Source organism: Vitis vinifera, chromosome 5 (genome assembly GCF_030704535.1).
Source record: "Vitis vinifera cultivar Pinot Noir 40024 chromosome 5, ASM3070453v1".
Taxonomy (NCBI): Eukaryota; Viridiplantae; Streptophyta; class Magnoliopsida; order Vitales; family Vitaceae; genus Vitis; species Vitis vinifera.
Window position 1 is genome coordinate 11,104,609 of NC_081809.1, and position 15,030 is coordinate 11,119,638.

At 30.7% G+C, this 15,030-nt stretch overlaps 3 protein-coding genes across 3 annotated transcripts; 1 reads left to right on the top strand and 2 right to left on the bottom strand.

Annotated features, from left to right (window-relative positions):
* Positions 1–1,447: 1,447 nt before the first annotated feature.
* LOC100852677 (probable glutathione S-transferase) lies at positions 1,448–2,593 on the top strand. Its single transcript, XM_003631978.4, has 2 exons — positions 1,448–1,823; positions 2,137–2,593. The coding sequence occupies exons 1-2, from the start codon at positions 1,515–1,517 to the stop codon at positions 2,500–2,502; spliced, it is 675 nt and encodes a 224-aa protein (XP_003632026.2). The 5' UTR covers positions 1,448–1,514; the 3' UTR covers positions 2,503–2,593.
* Positions 2,594–4,988: 2,395 nt separating this feature from the next.
* On the bottom strand, positions 4,989–8,024 carry LOC100852713 (cysteine-rich receptor-like protein kinase 19). The gene is made up of 7 exons (XM_003631979.4): positions 7,054–8,024; positions 6,865–6,978; positions 6,575–6,786; positions 6,201–6,411; positions 5,855–6,092; positions 5,609–5,759; positions 4,989–5,446 (listed from the first exon to the last, which is right to left on the bottom strand). Exons 1-7 carry the CDS (start codon positions 7,835–7,837, stop codon positions 5,144–5,146), a joined length of 2,013 nt encoding a protein of 670 aa, XP_003632027.1. The 5' UTR covers positions 7,838–8,024; the 3' UTR covers positions 4,989–5,143.
* A 2,806-nt stretch (positions 8,025–10,830) lies between these two features.
* LOC100852746 (glutathione transferase GST 23) lies at positions 10,831–12,345 on the bottom strand. The gene is made up of 2 exons (XM_003631980.4): positions 11,734–12,345; positions 10,831–11,343 (listed from the first exon to the last, which is right to left on the bottom strand). Exons 1-2 carry the CDS (start codon positions 12,040–12,042, stop codon positions 11,050–11,052), a joined length of 603 nt encoding a protein of 200 aa, XP_003632028.2. The 5' UTR covers positions 12,043–12,345; the 3' UTR covers positions 10,831–11,049.
* Between the last annotated feature and the right edge of the window lie 2,685 nt (positions 12,346–15,030).

Here is a 15,030-nt window from a genome sequence, read left to right on the forward strand (position 1 = left end):
TTTGACTCTTAACTTGAATTTTATATATGTTGTATATAATGGGTAGCTCTTTCTTTGATATTATATCCTTTATTTTGCAAATGAACTAATCCTTTCTTTCTATATATGTAAGCGTTCTGACTTGTTTTAGGCACTTTTAAGGTACACTCTCATTTTCCCTTGATATGTTTGATTCCTTTGATTTGTATACTATGCTTTGATCTTTATCTCTTTCATCACCATTGCCTTGTTGTGTATTCATATTGTTGTCTCTTGGTTTAGTAAAGACCTCTTTAAAGGTTAAAGGGATGTTACCTTATGGTACATTTCCAATAAGTGACCTAATCCCATACTTGGACTTGATTTTCATAAACATGTTTTTCCTTTAAAAATAGTGACTTTAAGATTTTATTTTTTATTTTTATTTTCCCTTTAAAAAAAATGTGACCACTCCATTTTTTTTTAAAATTAAATTTTCACATAAAAAACAAGTTTAACAAGTTTTAGCAAGTGAGAATGTACGTAAAAAAAGTACATAGATATATTCCATTTATAACAAGATTTAAATATTATAAAAGTGTAGGAGATGGGAATCTCAACTAAGGATAAAAATATCGGTAATCACAGATATATTGGTAGTTCAATTTTACAGATATATCGGAGATATATCGGCGAATATTTTGATACAAAATATCGATTGACCTAAAATTGATCAAAACTTTTAAAAATGTAAAATAAAACTCTTAGAAATAAAATTAGAAGTACAATAGATATCTTAAAATTGTTTGTTGAAGAAATTAAAAGTATATATATATATATATAAGTGTACATTGATTATCAAATTACATCAAATATTATTAGATAATAATATTGTGATATTTGATTATAATATGTTTAATTTTAAAATATATTTAATATTAAAATTATGATATATTTAATTTAATTATATTAAATGATATAAAATAAATGATGATAAATGTATAATTTTTTAATATTTAATTAATATATTAATAATATTAAAAAAATTTTGTTACTCAATTAAATGAATTTTTTTTTATTTAATTATAAAATAATTATAATTAATTTATTGTTTAAAGTATTGTTTTAATATTTTGTGTATACGAAAACTTTTAATATATATACATGTGATGCAAAATAATTTACAAGGGCAATCTGCCCCAATGGTAAGGTGGGTGCTCTCGCAACATTTCAACCCCCTCGGGTAGCAGGGCAAGAGCTCATTTTTTTAGCTTTGCCATGGTCAACGAGGATCGTTGACCGCACATATTTATGTGGGAAATATCGTTTCCACATGACACAGATATTTTGGCGAAATATCCTGATATTTTAATCAGTGATCTCAACTCGTTAGGATTCAAATATTATAGAAATTATGGAGATGGGAATCTCAATAATTAGTAGATAGTTAAAGGTAGCTTGGTCAATGGGAATCTCAATAAATGTCATTGCCAATTAAAATTGATAGACCTGCAGGTATACCAGATCTGGGACGTCGACGTCTTGATCTGATATCAATGGCAGAAGTGAAGCTCCTGGGGTTTTGGGCGAGCCCATTCAGTGACAGAGTGATATGGGCTCTAAAACTGAAGGGTATAAACTATGAGTATGTAGAAGAAGACCCTTACAACAAGACCCAACTGCTTTTACAGCATAACCCAGTTCATAAGAAGGTTCCTGTGCTTATTCATGCTGGCAAACCAATTGCCGAGTCTTCCATGATCCTTGAATACATTGAAGAAACATGGCCACAGAATCCACTACTGCCTCAAGGTGCTTACGAGAGAGCCATGGCTCGTTTTTGGATCAAATTTGGTGAAGAAAAGGTAATTTAGGGTACACAACTTCTGTCTTACTAGGATAGCTTGTATTTTCTGGTTGACTTCTCCTTTTAGGTCTATTATTTTCTGGTTGACTTCTCCTTTTGGATCTATGTAATTTTTGGACTTCAAACCTCTAGATCTGTAGATGGTCTGGATGTCGGAAACGACAAAGCTGAATGAATATCCTGGTTTGGTGTTCAACCAGTATGAAATGAAGACCAATCATACTGCATGATCATGATTCTATTGATTAGTATATTTGATATTGTCTAAACCTTACGCTCATTCTAAGAATAATTGTTAATGCCTCTTTCAGATGGCCACCATTTGTGCAGTCTTGAGAACTTCCGGAGCAGAACAAGAGAGGGCAACAAAAGAAGCGATGGAACTGCTGAAAATCTTAGAAGAGCAAGGTCTTGGGGACAAGAAGTTCTTTGGTGGGGATGCCATAGGACTGGCAGACATAGCGTTTGGTTGGCTTGCTTACTTATTTGGAGTCATAGAAGAAGTAGCAGGTGTTAAAGTGCTGGATGCAAACAGATTACCTCGACTGCATGCATGGATTGACAATCTTAAGGAAGTTCCTGTGATCAAAGAAAATCTGCCCGACCGCCAGAAACTGTTGGGACACCTGAAACGCAGAAGGGAGACTCACCTCGCACTTCCAAATTGTAATAACTAGTATGGATTTCTAATCTTTAATTTGTTTCCTATTTCCTTAGTATGCGTTAACATTAATGGGAAGAATCTTTTGTTTTTCAAAAAATATTCCACTGGACTAATTAGATTTTTGAAGATATGAAGTCTTGTTATGCTATGATCTTCTAAAAGCTTAAGACTATATTTAGTTCCAAGAGAGTGAGAAAAATAAAGTATAGAGAAAAAGTAAAAGGAAAGAGAAATCTATAAGTTCAAATTTTAAAAAAATATATTTTTTTATTTGGTTATTCATGAAAAAAATTAAAAAGAAATTATTGAGGAATACAATTTTTTTTTTTTCCAAACATTCCTCAAAAGCCTAAGGAAAATTAGAAGGGAATCTTTTAGCATTTTACCTTCTATTTATCTTAGAATTTTTCCCTCATATTTTTCATCACATCTAGCCTTAAGAAAGTCAATTTTTTTTTAATATTAGTTTTCTTTCTTAGTACTTTATAGCCTAAAGAGTTAGGTAGTGGGCCGTGATTGACCAACAATTATTTGGGCTTGCACACTGCTTTATTTGGGCTCAAGTTAAACAAGACTCTTATAGACTCTTTTAAGTTAATTGAGCCCATTTGGTTGTGGGATTTAAAAATAATTTTATAATATTTATAAAAATAAAGAACTAGTTTTTAAAAAATTTATAATGTTGTTTTACAGTTGTTTTCTAAAAACAATATTTAAAAGTGAAATTGAAATAAATAATACTTTTAAGAGAATAATAGAGATTGCTTTCATCTTATTTTAAAGGCATTCTAACACCAGAAGATTTTCTTCATCAAGCAAGTTAGTGTTGTCTACTTTAATAATTTCCGAATTCCAATTAGCTTCAAATCTGTGGATTCCAACAAGTTTGAAGTCCGTTAAATTTCTTTATAAATAGAGACATCAAGTTCATCACAAGGCAAAGACGAGCAAGTAAGAATTAGAATTATCAAGAGTGTTCTCCAAAATTTTATCTTTGCTTTTGTAATCCCCCTTATTTCAAAAAACTTTTCCTTTGTAATAAAATCCCTTTGTTGTCAACAAGTTAGTTTGATATAAACTTTCTTGTAATCATGATATAATTTCAATATAAAGTTTTATTTCAAATTTAATTTTTGTGTTCTTGTGTTAACTTTCTATATTTATTTTAATCACTTTCTCAATTACATGTACTTTATGAATTTTATTTAATTTTTCTAATTTTTTTATTAGGTAAATAAATTCTAAAGAAAGAGATACTTAAAATAACATTTCCTATTTTTTTTTTTTTTTAAATAAGTTGAATCTCAAAAACTAATCCAATTGGTACTAAAAATTCACAAAACTTAAAAAATAAAAATCCAATTTAACCAATTTTGGTTTATTATATTTCAGTACTAATTGAACTTATTTATGAATTTCAAACTATTTTTAAAAATTGTTGGACTCTCGTTAATAAATCCACACATTAAGTGTTAAGTCTTGCTTGATTCAAAATCTATTTATATAATGAAAAAATTATGGTTATTACAATTCTATATAGAAGAGAAACAATAGAGTGAATTAAGATTAATTTTTGTTCATAAATTTTTAATATTAATTTGATTAGTATTTGAATTTCAAAATATTTTTAAAAATTATTAGACCCATTAATGAACTAATGGATAAAGTTTCACTTGATTTAAAAGTTATATTTTCCTACTAAAAAAATTAAAATATATAGTAATGTGTAAAGAAAAAACCAGCAAAGTCATTCATTGGTGGTGAATTTTTAATATTAATAAGCCATCATCCTATTATTTCTCCTCTATATACAACTATACTTTTCTAAATTTCTCATTAAGCAAATATATTATAAATCAAGTAATATTAAATTAAATGAAACTTAATGCTTTAATTTTTTTTAATGAATCTACTAATTTTTTTAATAATAATTTAGAATTAAAAAAATTGAATTAATTACAGATTTTTATCAAAACTAATGCAAAATACTCTCACCATAATTGAGTATTGAATGTGTGCATATAATGAAAAACTTGGCTTATTTATATATTAAAAAAATAAACTTTGTTTATTTTTAGATTTATTTTAAAATGTATAATTAATTATCAATAATAATAATAATAATAATAATATTTTTAACAAAATGTAATTATGCCTTTATAAAGACTTTAGTATTTATATTTATAATATATACAAATTATATATTTTTAATGAAAAATATAGTTTATGATTTTATTATAATATTAATATTCATCTTTTACTAAAAACAATTTTTAAAAATTTATTTATTATTACTAAATTATTATTATTATTTTAATAAGGTTCCAATTAAATTTAATTAATATTATATAAATAGAATTTATAATTTTTCTATAAAATGAAAAAATAAATTAAATTTTGAAACAACTAAAATTAGTAGATATGAGAATCAGGTAGAGTTTAAAATTGGTCTTGTTATAGATATAAGAAAACAAAGAAATTTCACTAACACAAAGTAAATGTATAATGGATGAAATTTGCATTCTGCAAAAGAAATCAGCGATATTCCTGAAACAGTTTGTCCAAATCTGGATGCTGTTACATGCTTTTGTAAAAGATACAAGATGTAAATATAGATGAGCTGGTAAGGACATCAAACTCACGGAACAGTCCCATCATCGAGGCACAGTAGTAGAAGCTGTTAGACCATTGACAGAAGAACTGCTACCACTTGCTATTTCTTGGTTATTGGCGAATCTCCCCACAGAGAAGGCAGGTCGTTCAGGCTGTCGAAGGGTTAGGCTTTCGCTTCTTAACATGATAATTACAGATGACATGGTTGGCCTGTCAAATGCATCTTCCTGGACACACAATAACCCAATATGGTAGCATCTCAAAAATTCATCTGGGCAACATGAATCACCCAATAATGGATCCATCAGCTCCAACCCTTTTCCTTCATTCCATAGTTGCCATGCCTGCATCATCATTTAGTGGGGGTTAGGCTAAGCAATACGTTCAATAGAGATCTTGCTCATCTCAAGTGAAAAAAGAAACCAATAATGTGATAACATGATGCTAACATGTTATCACATTTTTTCATTTGGAGATTATACTGCAACTACCCTAAATAAACTTACATATGATAGGAGGCTTAGACCCATTCCAGAGAGATGGAAACCAGCATTCTTTCTCCCAGTTATGATCTCAAGCAAGACAACTCCAAAACTGAAAACATCAGACTTATTGGAGTATAGCCCTTCCATAGCATACTCTGGAGCCATGTATCCACTGTCAAGGATTAAGGGGAAATATAAGTTCAGTAAAAGTTGAAATACAACAATATATACAGAACACATTTTTGAAAATTAAAAGAATGTACTTACTATGATCCCACTATTTTAGCAGTGTTAGTTCCATTCTCACTTCCTGCAAAGATCCTTGCCAACCCGAAGTCCGATATCTTCGGATTCATGTCACCATCCAATAAAATATTGCTAGGCTTTAAGTCCCTATGGATGATCCTAAGGCGAGAATCCTCATGCAAATATGAAATGCCCCGAGCAATTCCATTAATGATGCTAAATCGTGTTTTCCAATCTAGTTCCAAACCTCTAGTTGAATCTGATAATCATGAAGAAACCAAATTCAAGTCAAGTATCATATGTTTCTGATATTGTTCCTCTTCCAAGCATCTAGACTAGCAACGCATTCAAAATTAATTGGCCATACCAAAAAGGAAGAAATCTAAGCTTTTGTTGGGCATATATTCATAAATGAGCAACAATTCATTTCCCTCTAAGCAGCAACCCAAGAGTCTCACAAGGTTTCTATGTTGTAGTTTGGCAATCAGAATAACTTCATTCTTGAACTCCTGTAATCCTTGGCCAGAAGTGCTGGAAAGCCTCTTAACAGCAATTTCCTTTCCATCTGACAATGTCCCCTGCAAGCAATTTTTGGTCCATGGACCATTCCACAAGAAGAAAAGCAAAATGCCCATCTTAAGACTGCATTAATTTTCTAAAACACAGCATGTTCCCCTCCCTATCTGGGAGTGGCAGTGACTGATGGCTACTTGAAAAATCGACTGTCAACAGCATGATTACCTTATAAACTGGGCCGAACCCACCTTCCCCGAGCTTGTTGTCATTAGAGAAATGCTGTGTAGCTTCGTACACGATATCAAACCCAATCACAGGAAACTCCTTCGATTTCGCTAGCATATCTCCTTGTAAAGTTTCACTTGAGTAGTCTTCAGCGTCTAGTCGTCCTCCTCCCAGGTCAAGTAAACAAAGATCTCCCTTACTTTCTTTCTCCTCTGCAGAACATAGACTAATTCACTCAACACAATGAGAAGTATTAGCATAGTTGTGGCATCAGCTGGTTAGCTAGGTACCTGGATCTGCTCCCTTCCTTCTCCTAATCACATAGTAAACACAGAAAGCCACCACTACAATTCCTGATAAACTTGTGCCAGTAGCAATCCATTTTGTTTTCCTTCCTTTCCTTCCTATAACAAAGCATTTTTATTTTATTTTATAATTTAGTAATAATTAGTATATTTTAGGGAAGATGATAACCATACCGCGTGGACTGATGCTTGAGGGAACTTGAGCTTCAACAACGGGGTCCTCCACAGCCGCAAACGGGTAGACCTCGTACCTTATGTAACAGCTTGGCGCAAGAACTCTTCCACCCTGCTTTCCTTCCATGAAGTTGGGAATATAACCAACAACTTCATCCAGGCATCGGCGGCAGTAAGACATTCGTAAATCTCGTGTACACTGCACAATACCGTACAAATTGAGAAAATTGGAGACTTCAACCTGGCCAATTGCATACATGTCATCAGAGGAAGTGGCTTGGGCAGTCAGATTTTGGAACATTTCACCCAATTTCTGGTCAAATTTATCTGGGGCAGAGGCGTTTTGTGTATTCCACATATAAAGAGTTGGCTTCATCTCCAGATTAGAGAAGAAAGATCTGTTGGAATAGCGCAGAAAACACTCGTTGTACCATATAATTGCCTCCTTCTTGTGTTGGCAAACCTGTACAATCTTCAAAGTGGCAGCATCGATGCAACTCTGGCAGATATGTTTAGAGACATCGGGTCTACAGAGGAAGAGACCGTAGACTTTGTCTGGGTCTTCCCCTTCATATACCATAGAAAAGGATGAAATGCCACCTTCATTGTTAAGGGATCGGCTGAGGAGGGCACCAAGGTTGCTCTGGAATTTGGTACTACCAGCATGGCTATTATTATTGCAAAATGTATAGAGAAACCCAGGTTGGTAATTGGCCGGAGTTTGGGACCAAGCAAGGGGTAGAGAGTAAAGAAAGATACAGAGGAAGACAATAACAACGGACATCTGCTTTTGCCCTCTGGGATAAATCAAACTACCAACGGATTGTTAATTGGTTGGACGACAGTCTTACAATCATACAGACAACTGAACTTATAAATTCCGAGGATAGGAAGGCTCGTTAGCCAAGGAGTGTTGAAGGTTTGTCAACGAAGGTGATGGGAATTTTCCAAATACCATCCCTTCTTTTCTTTACTTTTGAATTTTTGCAGGATTTCATGACTCTCAACTTTTTTAAAATATGACCCTTGAAACTATTTTCAAATCAAGGCATTTTCATAAAAATTCAATTGAAAATAGTCATTTAACTTTAATGAGAGAACTTCACTTGAATTTTCTAGTTATTTTTTAAAAACATATTTTCCTTTTTGGATTATAATTGTCAAATTGATTTTACAAATATTTTGTAGATTCCAAAATGGTTTTAAATATTTTTTAAAACTACAATTTTTTTTTCCTTAACAAATCCCACAAATCAAAAGACTTTAATTTGAAGATGCTTAGAAGCAGCAGCCCCTTGATAAGATCGTTGACTCCTTACATGTAATAGCCAAACCCAATTTAAGGGTAAAATCATAGTTTAAAAAATAAATAAATAATTAAATTAATTTAATAAGGATAGAAACGTCTTTTCATTTTTAAAAGTCTTAGGTATAAATTATATTTTGTCTATATTTTTTATTCAATAAAAAAAATCTTTTTATATGGAGCTTAGAAAAATAAAAAAGGCATAAGATTGAAAATTTGGAAATTTATGATAAAAGATAAGTTTTTCAATAAAATTTTTAATTCTTAAATTAATATTTGATATTTGTTAATTAGTTTTAAACACTTTAAATATTTTTTGGAAGATCTCAATTTAAATTAAAAAAATTAAAAATTTATTAATATGAATAGATTTATTAATAAAGATTGAAAAAAAATTAGATATTCAAATTAATTAGAAAAAAGAAAAGAAAACGTGTAGATATATGTATTGTGTGAAAAGAAAATAAAAAATGATAAAAATAAATATAATGAGAGGCGTGCAGTGCAGTGGCTATGTACAGTCGTGGGATTAAAAAGAAAAAAAAATGGAGGCATGCGGTGTCGATGAGTTGGAAAAAGTGTTTATGTAAATATATTATTATTATAATAATAATGGGAAGAAGTTGGCTGTTTTATTTTTATGGCTTTGTGTGTATAATAAAAATACGAGGGTAATGGGATGGTTATGTAATTGAATTTAAAAATTAATAAAAATAAAAATATTTAGTTTTAAGCTAATAAATGAATTATTAGTAATAATAATAGTTTAATGCAATAAATAGAAAAAAAAATGTATTTTTGAGAAATTTAGTTTAAAAAGATAATATAATAAATTAATAGAATTTTGGGAATAAATTTTGGAAAAAACCCAATTTTTAGAAGAATTTGAAACCCCACGTGTTAAATTGTTATTGATTAAAAAGTTAAAAATAATATATGTCATATAACATAGAAAATTATTAGGATTCTCAAACCTTTAAATTTAGATAAATAGTTAATAGTAATAGTTGTCTTTTTTTTGTTAAGTTTGAAATAGGTTCTTTGGGGTCAAATTCTTCGGGATTAAATACTTCAAGGTTTTTGAGTATTTTTTTGAGGTAAGGAAAATTAATACAAATTTTATAAAATGAAATAATTTTCTTTTTATATTGTATTTTGAAAATGTGTAAAAATATTATTTTTATTTCTGCATTGATCAAATATATGTTTTACATGAAAAATATGTTTGAGCATTTTTTTGTTTAACAAAATAAAAATTGTGGAGATATGATATTTTGTTTTGTAAGTTTGAATTAATGAAATAAAGTATTTGATTTTAGTTTATATGACCTTAATCAACGGGTTATAATAATTGACATTTTTGGTTTTAGTCAATGAGTTATACTGGCTGATATTATAGAACCCTAGTAAATGGATTATAATTATTGACCTTTGATTTTATTCACCTCAAATGGAACAAATTTGAAACTAATCACTCATTTATACAGTCACATTTAACTGCGTACCATTTGTTATACGATAATTAGAGTGAAAATATTTGAAATGTGTTTGATTTGGATTGGATGTGAAATGATTTTGATATATATGAAAATGTTTGGTTAAACACTTTAAAATGTATTAGCATATTTGGACTCAAATATTTTTATGAAAATGATTTACATTATATCTCCTATTTGTTGGCATGATTGAGGAATTGGAGTATAGTTACATATATATACACTAGAAAAATGAATCAAAAGAGATGAAAGAGAATTATCTAACATCAAATTGTAAGAAATAATAAAGGGATATACATTCAAGTTTACAACAATATGCTAATTGTGAATCATGGAGGCATATTCTATTAAGCTAAAATTGAGGAATTGGATTTCGTTGACTTGGGGGTATGTGATGTGGCAAGGATTTTGTCCTAGTATGCTAGCCTTTCTCAAACCACACAAGATTGCACATAGGGATTTATGGGACTCTCCCCAATTTGTATATCATTAATCACAATAGAATACAAGGAACTTGACTCACAAGGACTCCCACATAAACACCATAGTTCACTGATCTTTTGAAGGCACACAGACCCTCTATATATATAGGGTGGCAACGACCAACAATATACATCAATTTTATTCTAGTTTTGACCCTGAGAATTAATTGTTATTGTTTTGATGAAGCCTCATGTGACTTAGCTTTTAAAACCTATATAAAGTTAGGATAAAAATAATTTTAGTTGATATATATTAATGGATCTACCTAATTGATAAAACTCGCGAGATCCACATATATGGAGCAAATTTCAATGGATGTTATTAGTCAAATTTAATGTGATAAAGGGTAGTTGCTAATAATTAAAGGAGAGGCCAGTGTTAGTGTAATAAGTTTGTGCCATTTTGGCAATATTGTTTTAACAAATAATTGGTAATATGATTAGGTTGAATGAGTGATCCATAGAGTGAGAAAGAGAAGTGCTTTAGGAAGGGTGATCAACTCATAACTACATGATATGTATTCATTAATCATAGAAAAAACATTCACAAGTTTTATCTTTTAAATCTTTATCACACAGCTTTCTATGTGACAACAAAGGAAGTTTTTTGAAAACTTGGTACAAAGTCTCCATCCTCATAATTCGACTTGGAGGGGTTTATTGAATTAAACTCTCCCTAAAGCGTTTCAAGTGTGCCCACAATTTCTGACGATCAGGAATTTTCTTTGATCACTGGAACTTGCTTAAAATTCTGAATCCATGCATGTAATCGAGGGAATGTGTTGGAATTCAGCAGTTTTGTGCCTACGGCTTCTTCTGTGCCCTCAAACCAGTAAGCCAGCCAACCAAATGCTATGTCCACCAGTCCTATAGCTTCCCCTCCGAAAAACTTCTTCTCCCCAAGGCTTTGCTCTTCTATGATTTTCAGTATTTCCACTGTTTCTTTTATGGCCTTCTCTTGCTCTTCCCCGGCAGCGGATTTAAAGAATTGAAAAAAAGTGGCACTCTAGAAGAAATTAAGCAACGAGTATATTTAGAATGAACTGTTGAAAAACAAGAGTAAGGTGATCTCAAATATCAATAAAAATTGTAGTTATTAAATTAATTCATCTTTCCCCTCCAAATTCCTTACTGCAAAACCTAGACAGGGTGAGAGAAATTTGATAGAGTTAAAGAATGCTTAAAAAGTATCATGACTTATTTTGTCTGATCACTTAAATAAAATTCTACATATAGCTTAGGAATTTATTAGTGAATACTTTCACAAATGACTGAAAACAAGAATTGGGTTATGAAAGCTAGATGAAGAGCTTTCATATATTTCAGGTTTGTAAAAGATTCGGAAATTAAATCATAGGAATTGATAATAAAAGCAAGATTAGTGAGTTAAACCTACCTTTGATTCTCCAAAATTGATCCAAAACCGAGCCATGGCTCTCTCATAAGCGTCTGTCGGCAGCAGTGGATTCTCTGGCCATGTTTCTTCGATGTATTCGAGGATTACAAGGGACTCGGCTACTGCTTTGTCACCATGAAGAAGCACCGGAATCTTCTTGTGAACTGGATTGTGGTGTAACAGCAGCTGGCTCTTGTTACGAAGGTCTTCCTCTATATACTCATAGTTTATGCCCTTGAGTTTTAGGGTCCATATCACTCTGTAACCAAAAGGGCTTGCCCAAAACCCTAATAGCTTCACTCCTGCCATTGGTTTCTAGTATGCCAGCTCAATTTGCAGGGCTATTAGTTTCAAATCTTTGAACTTGGAGGAAGATGGGATCCTGCTCTTCAACCAAGGATTTTCAGCCTGCGTACTTAATTAGATCTGTAACAATAAATATGTATAAAGGGATATTTTCAAATTAAGAAATCTTCACAATGCCCATAGCTAAGGCTATATTAGTTGTCATTATTTTCTATTAATATGAAAAAAGAAAAAAGTTGTATTGACTAGTGACCCTTAAAGGTCAATGAGTTAGGCAGATGTCTATTTCTGCCACTAATATAACATTGCTGGTTATAAATGTCCAATTAGAAGAAGCTCTACCATTTTCATGGAAACAACAAAAAGGAAGATTGAAAAATCAAAAAAGTAAAGTCAAGTGTTTATAAAGCATCATTTATTTCACTAGGACAAGATGTCAATTGCCTGAGCCGGTCAATAGAAGATAAGATCTAGGGCGAAGATCCCAAATAAGAAAGAGAAAATTTAAGTAACAAACAGACCATGTCAATTATTTACGAATTCTAAATTTTATTCCTGATTATGTGGTGCACGTTTAGCAATCAAATAACCCCCTAATAACTATCAATTCATATTCTATTAACTACCAATATATATATATATATATATATATATATAATCAAACGGCTGGTATAAAATCCAATACCTCAATCTTAGTTCAACTAAATATAACTTCATGATTTGCTTGTACGAGTAGCATATTCTTATAAACTTTAATGTATATCCCTTTATTATCTCCTAAAGGTTAGGATTAGATAATTCTTTTAATCTCCTCTTATTTATTTTCCTCTATATATATGTAACAACCCTCCAAATGAATAAGATGAGCCATTATTCCATACTTTAATTTATCATATGGAATTAGAGCTCTTTAATTCTACTCTTATTAAGTTTCTCAATCTGCCATGTCCAGACTTCCTATCACTAACACTTCAAACTCATCTAATTTAGATCTGTTAGCTTTTATACCCAATGTTCAACTTCTATTATTAGCTTCTCAACTAGTTTCATTTCCATCTATCAATGTCAATGCCCAACTTCCTTTAAAATGAACTGTTCATAATTATTCTTCATGGCATGCCTAGTTTTATGCCCTTCTCTTTTGCTATAACCTTTTAGGATATGAAGATGACTCTATATTGTGTCTTCCTATTTTTGAGGCTTCTGCTCATCCTTTTAAGCTATGCCAAGATCAACTCATTTTTCATGCCATTTTTGCCTCACTTTCAAAATCTATCATGCCACTCATCGCCTCAACCAAAACTTCATAGAGCATGGTTAAAATTGACCAAACTTTATGCTGGTTAATCTTAAAGTCATATCCCTCATCCCAAAGGAAAAATTTCCTCAACCACCCCTGAGACAAATTTGTCTTGGAGTTTTTACAAATATTCAAAAGCCTTTGCGATCAACTTACCTTTAGTCATGTAACTTTGGATGAAGAAGATTTTGTTGTACACGCTCCAAATGGAATTGGGAAAGAATAAAAGGAAGTTGTTGTTGCTATTCGATCTATAGGAATTCCCATTTCATTAGAAGAACTTTATCATCAACTCATAGATCATGAAGAGTTTATGCAACAAGACTCTCTTAGCTCTAAATTTGTTCCTATGTCTACAAACCTGATTTGCTATCATAAACAATCTCATACTAGAAACTTCCATTCTCCTTTGTTTTGCCTTATTGAAAAACCCAATTCTTATCCATCTTATCTCACCCAAGGAGGAAAATGTCGAGATATATCGGCGATATATCGCCGATATATCGTGTATCGGGAGGGGTCGACACGATATTTTGTGAAGAAAAATCGGAGGGGAGATATTTCCGTAAATATCGCCAAAATATCGGCGATATATCGGTTCTGGGAGATATATCGGAGATATTTTGAAAAAATCGCCTCTGGTGACAAAATATCGATGATATATCGGCGATATATCGGAGATATATCGGAGATATATCGCTGATTTTTTTATGATATTTTCACTCCTTCATGCAACATGATCTGACGGCCCAAATCACATCCGTGTTGATCCGACGGCCTAGATGTGATTCCAATGGTAATATGACAATCCAACGGCTAGATTACTCCCAGATTTTGATCCAACGGCCAAAATTGATTTTCAATGGTAAATTAATGTTCCAACAGCTATTTTGGCCCAAATTTCTTCTATAAATAGCCCAAATTTCATCTATTTCATCCATTTTTTCTTTCATTCTTCATTTGCTCTCTCATTACTCCAATTTTTATTAAGGTTGCTCAATTATTTAATCATTTTAAGGTATATTTAATTTAAATTGTAATTAATTTTGTTTGCAATTGTAATTAACTCATGTATTTTCAATTAATTAGTATGTTTGCAATATGGATGATTTAATGCTATTTTTACATTCAATTGTAATTAATTTTTATATTTTTATTGAATTAACTTAGGTTAATTTGATTATTTAATTATAAATTGATATGTTTATTTTAGATTATTATTTGTGATTTATTTTCACATTTAGAATTAAATTAAACTAGTTAACTTAGCTAAATTATTTAATTAATTTAATTAACATGAACTAGTATATTTTGAATATGAAATATGTTTATTTAATGAATTTAATGTGTACAAATTATTGATATTTAATGAAATAAAGTATTTTATGTGACTTTATAATGAGAACAATTACAAAATTAACATTTTTTATAGATCAACATGATATAATTATATCTAATATCGCAAATTATATCATATATATATATATATATCAAATTTTTCAATAAAACAACTTTAAAATGTCCATTATACTTCTAATTATATTATTATGAGGTTTTCCTTGCATTTCTATGAGTTTTTAATAATTTTAGGTCTACCAATATTTTTTTTCAATATCCGCCGATATATCTTCGATATATCCGAATATATCTCCGATATATCCGATATATCCGTAAAATCGAAGTACCGATAT

Coding starts and splice junctions, on each gene's coding strand:
- LOC100852713 (XM_003631979.4), bottom strand. CDS start 7,837: ATGTCCGTTGTTATTGTCTTCCTCTGTATCTTTCTTTACTCTCTACCC. Junction 6,979..7,053: donor CTCAAGCATCAGTCCACGCG/GTATGGTTATCA, acceptor GCTTTGTTATAG/GAAGGAAAGGAAGGAAAACA. Junction 5,760..5,854: donor GCTAAAATAGTGGGATCATA/GTAAGTACATTC, acceptor AATCCTTGACAG/TGGATACATGGCTCCAGAGT.
- LOC100852746 (XM_003631980.4), bottom strand. CDS start 12,042: ATGGCAGGAGTGAAGCTATTAGGGTTTTGGGCAAGCCCTTTTGGTTAC. Junction 11,344..11,733: donor TCAATTTTGGAGAATCAAAG/GTAGGTTTAACT, acceptor AATTTCTTCTAG/AGTGCCACTTTTTTTCAATT.
- LOC100852677 (XM_003631978.4), top strand. CDS start 1,515: ATGGCAGAAGTGAAGCTCCTGGGGTTTTGGGCGAGCCCATTCAGTGAC. Junction 1,824..2,136: donor TCAAATTTGGTGAAGAAAAG/GTAATTTAGGGT, acceptor TGCCTCTTTCAG/ATGGCCACCATTTGTGCAGT.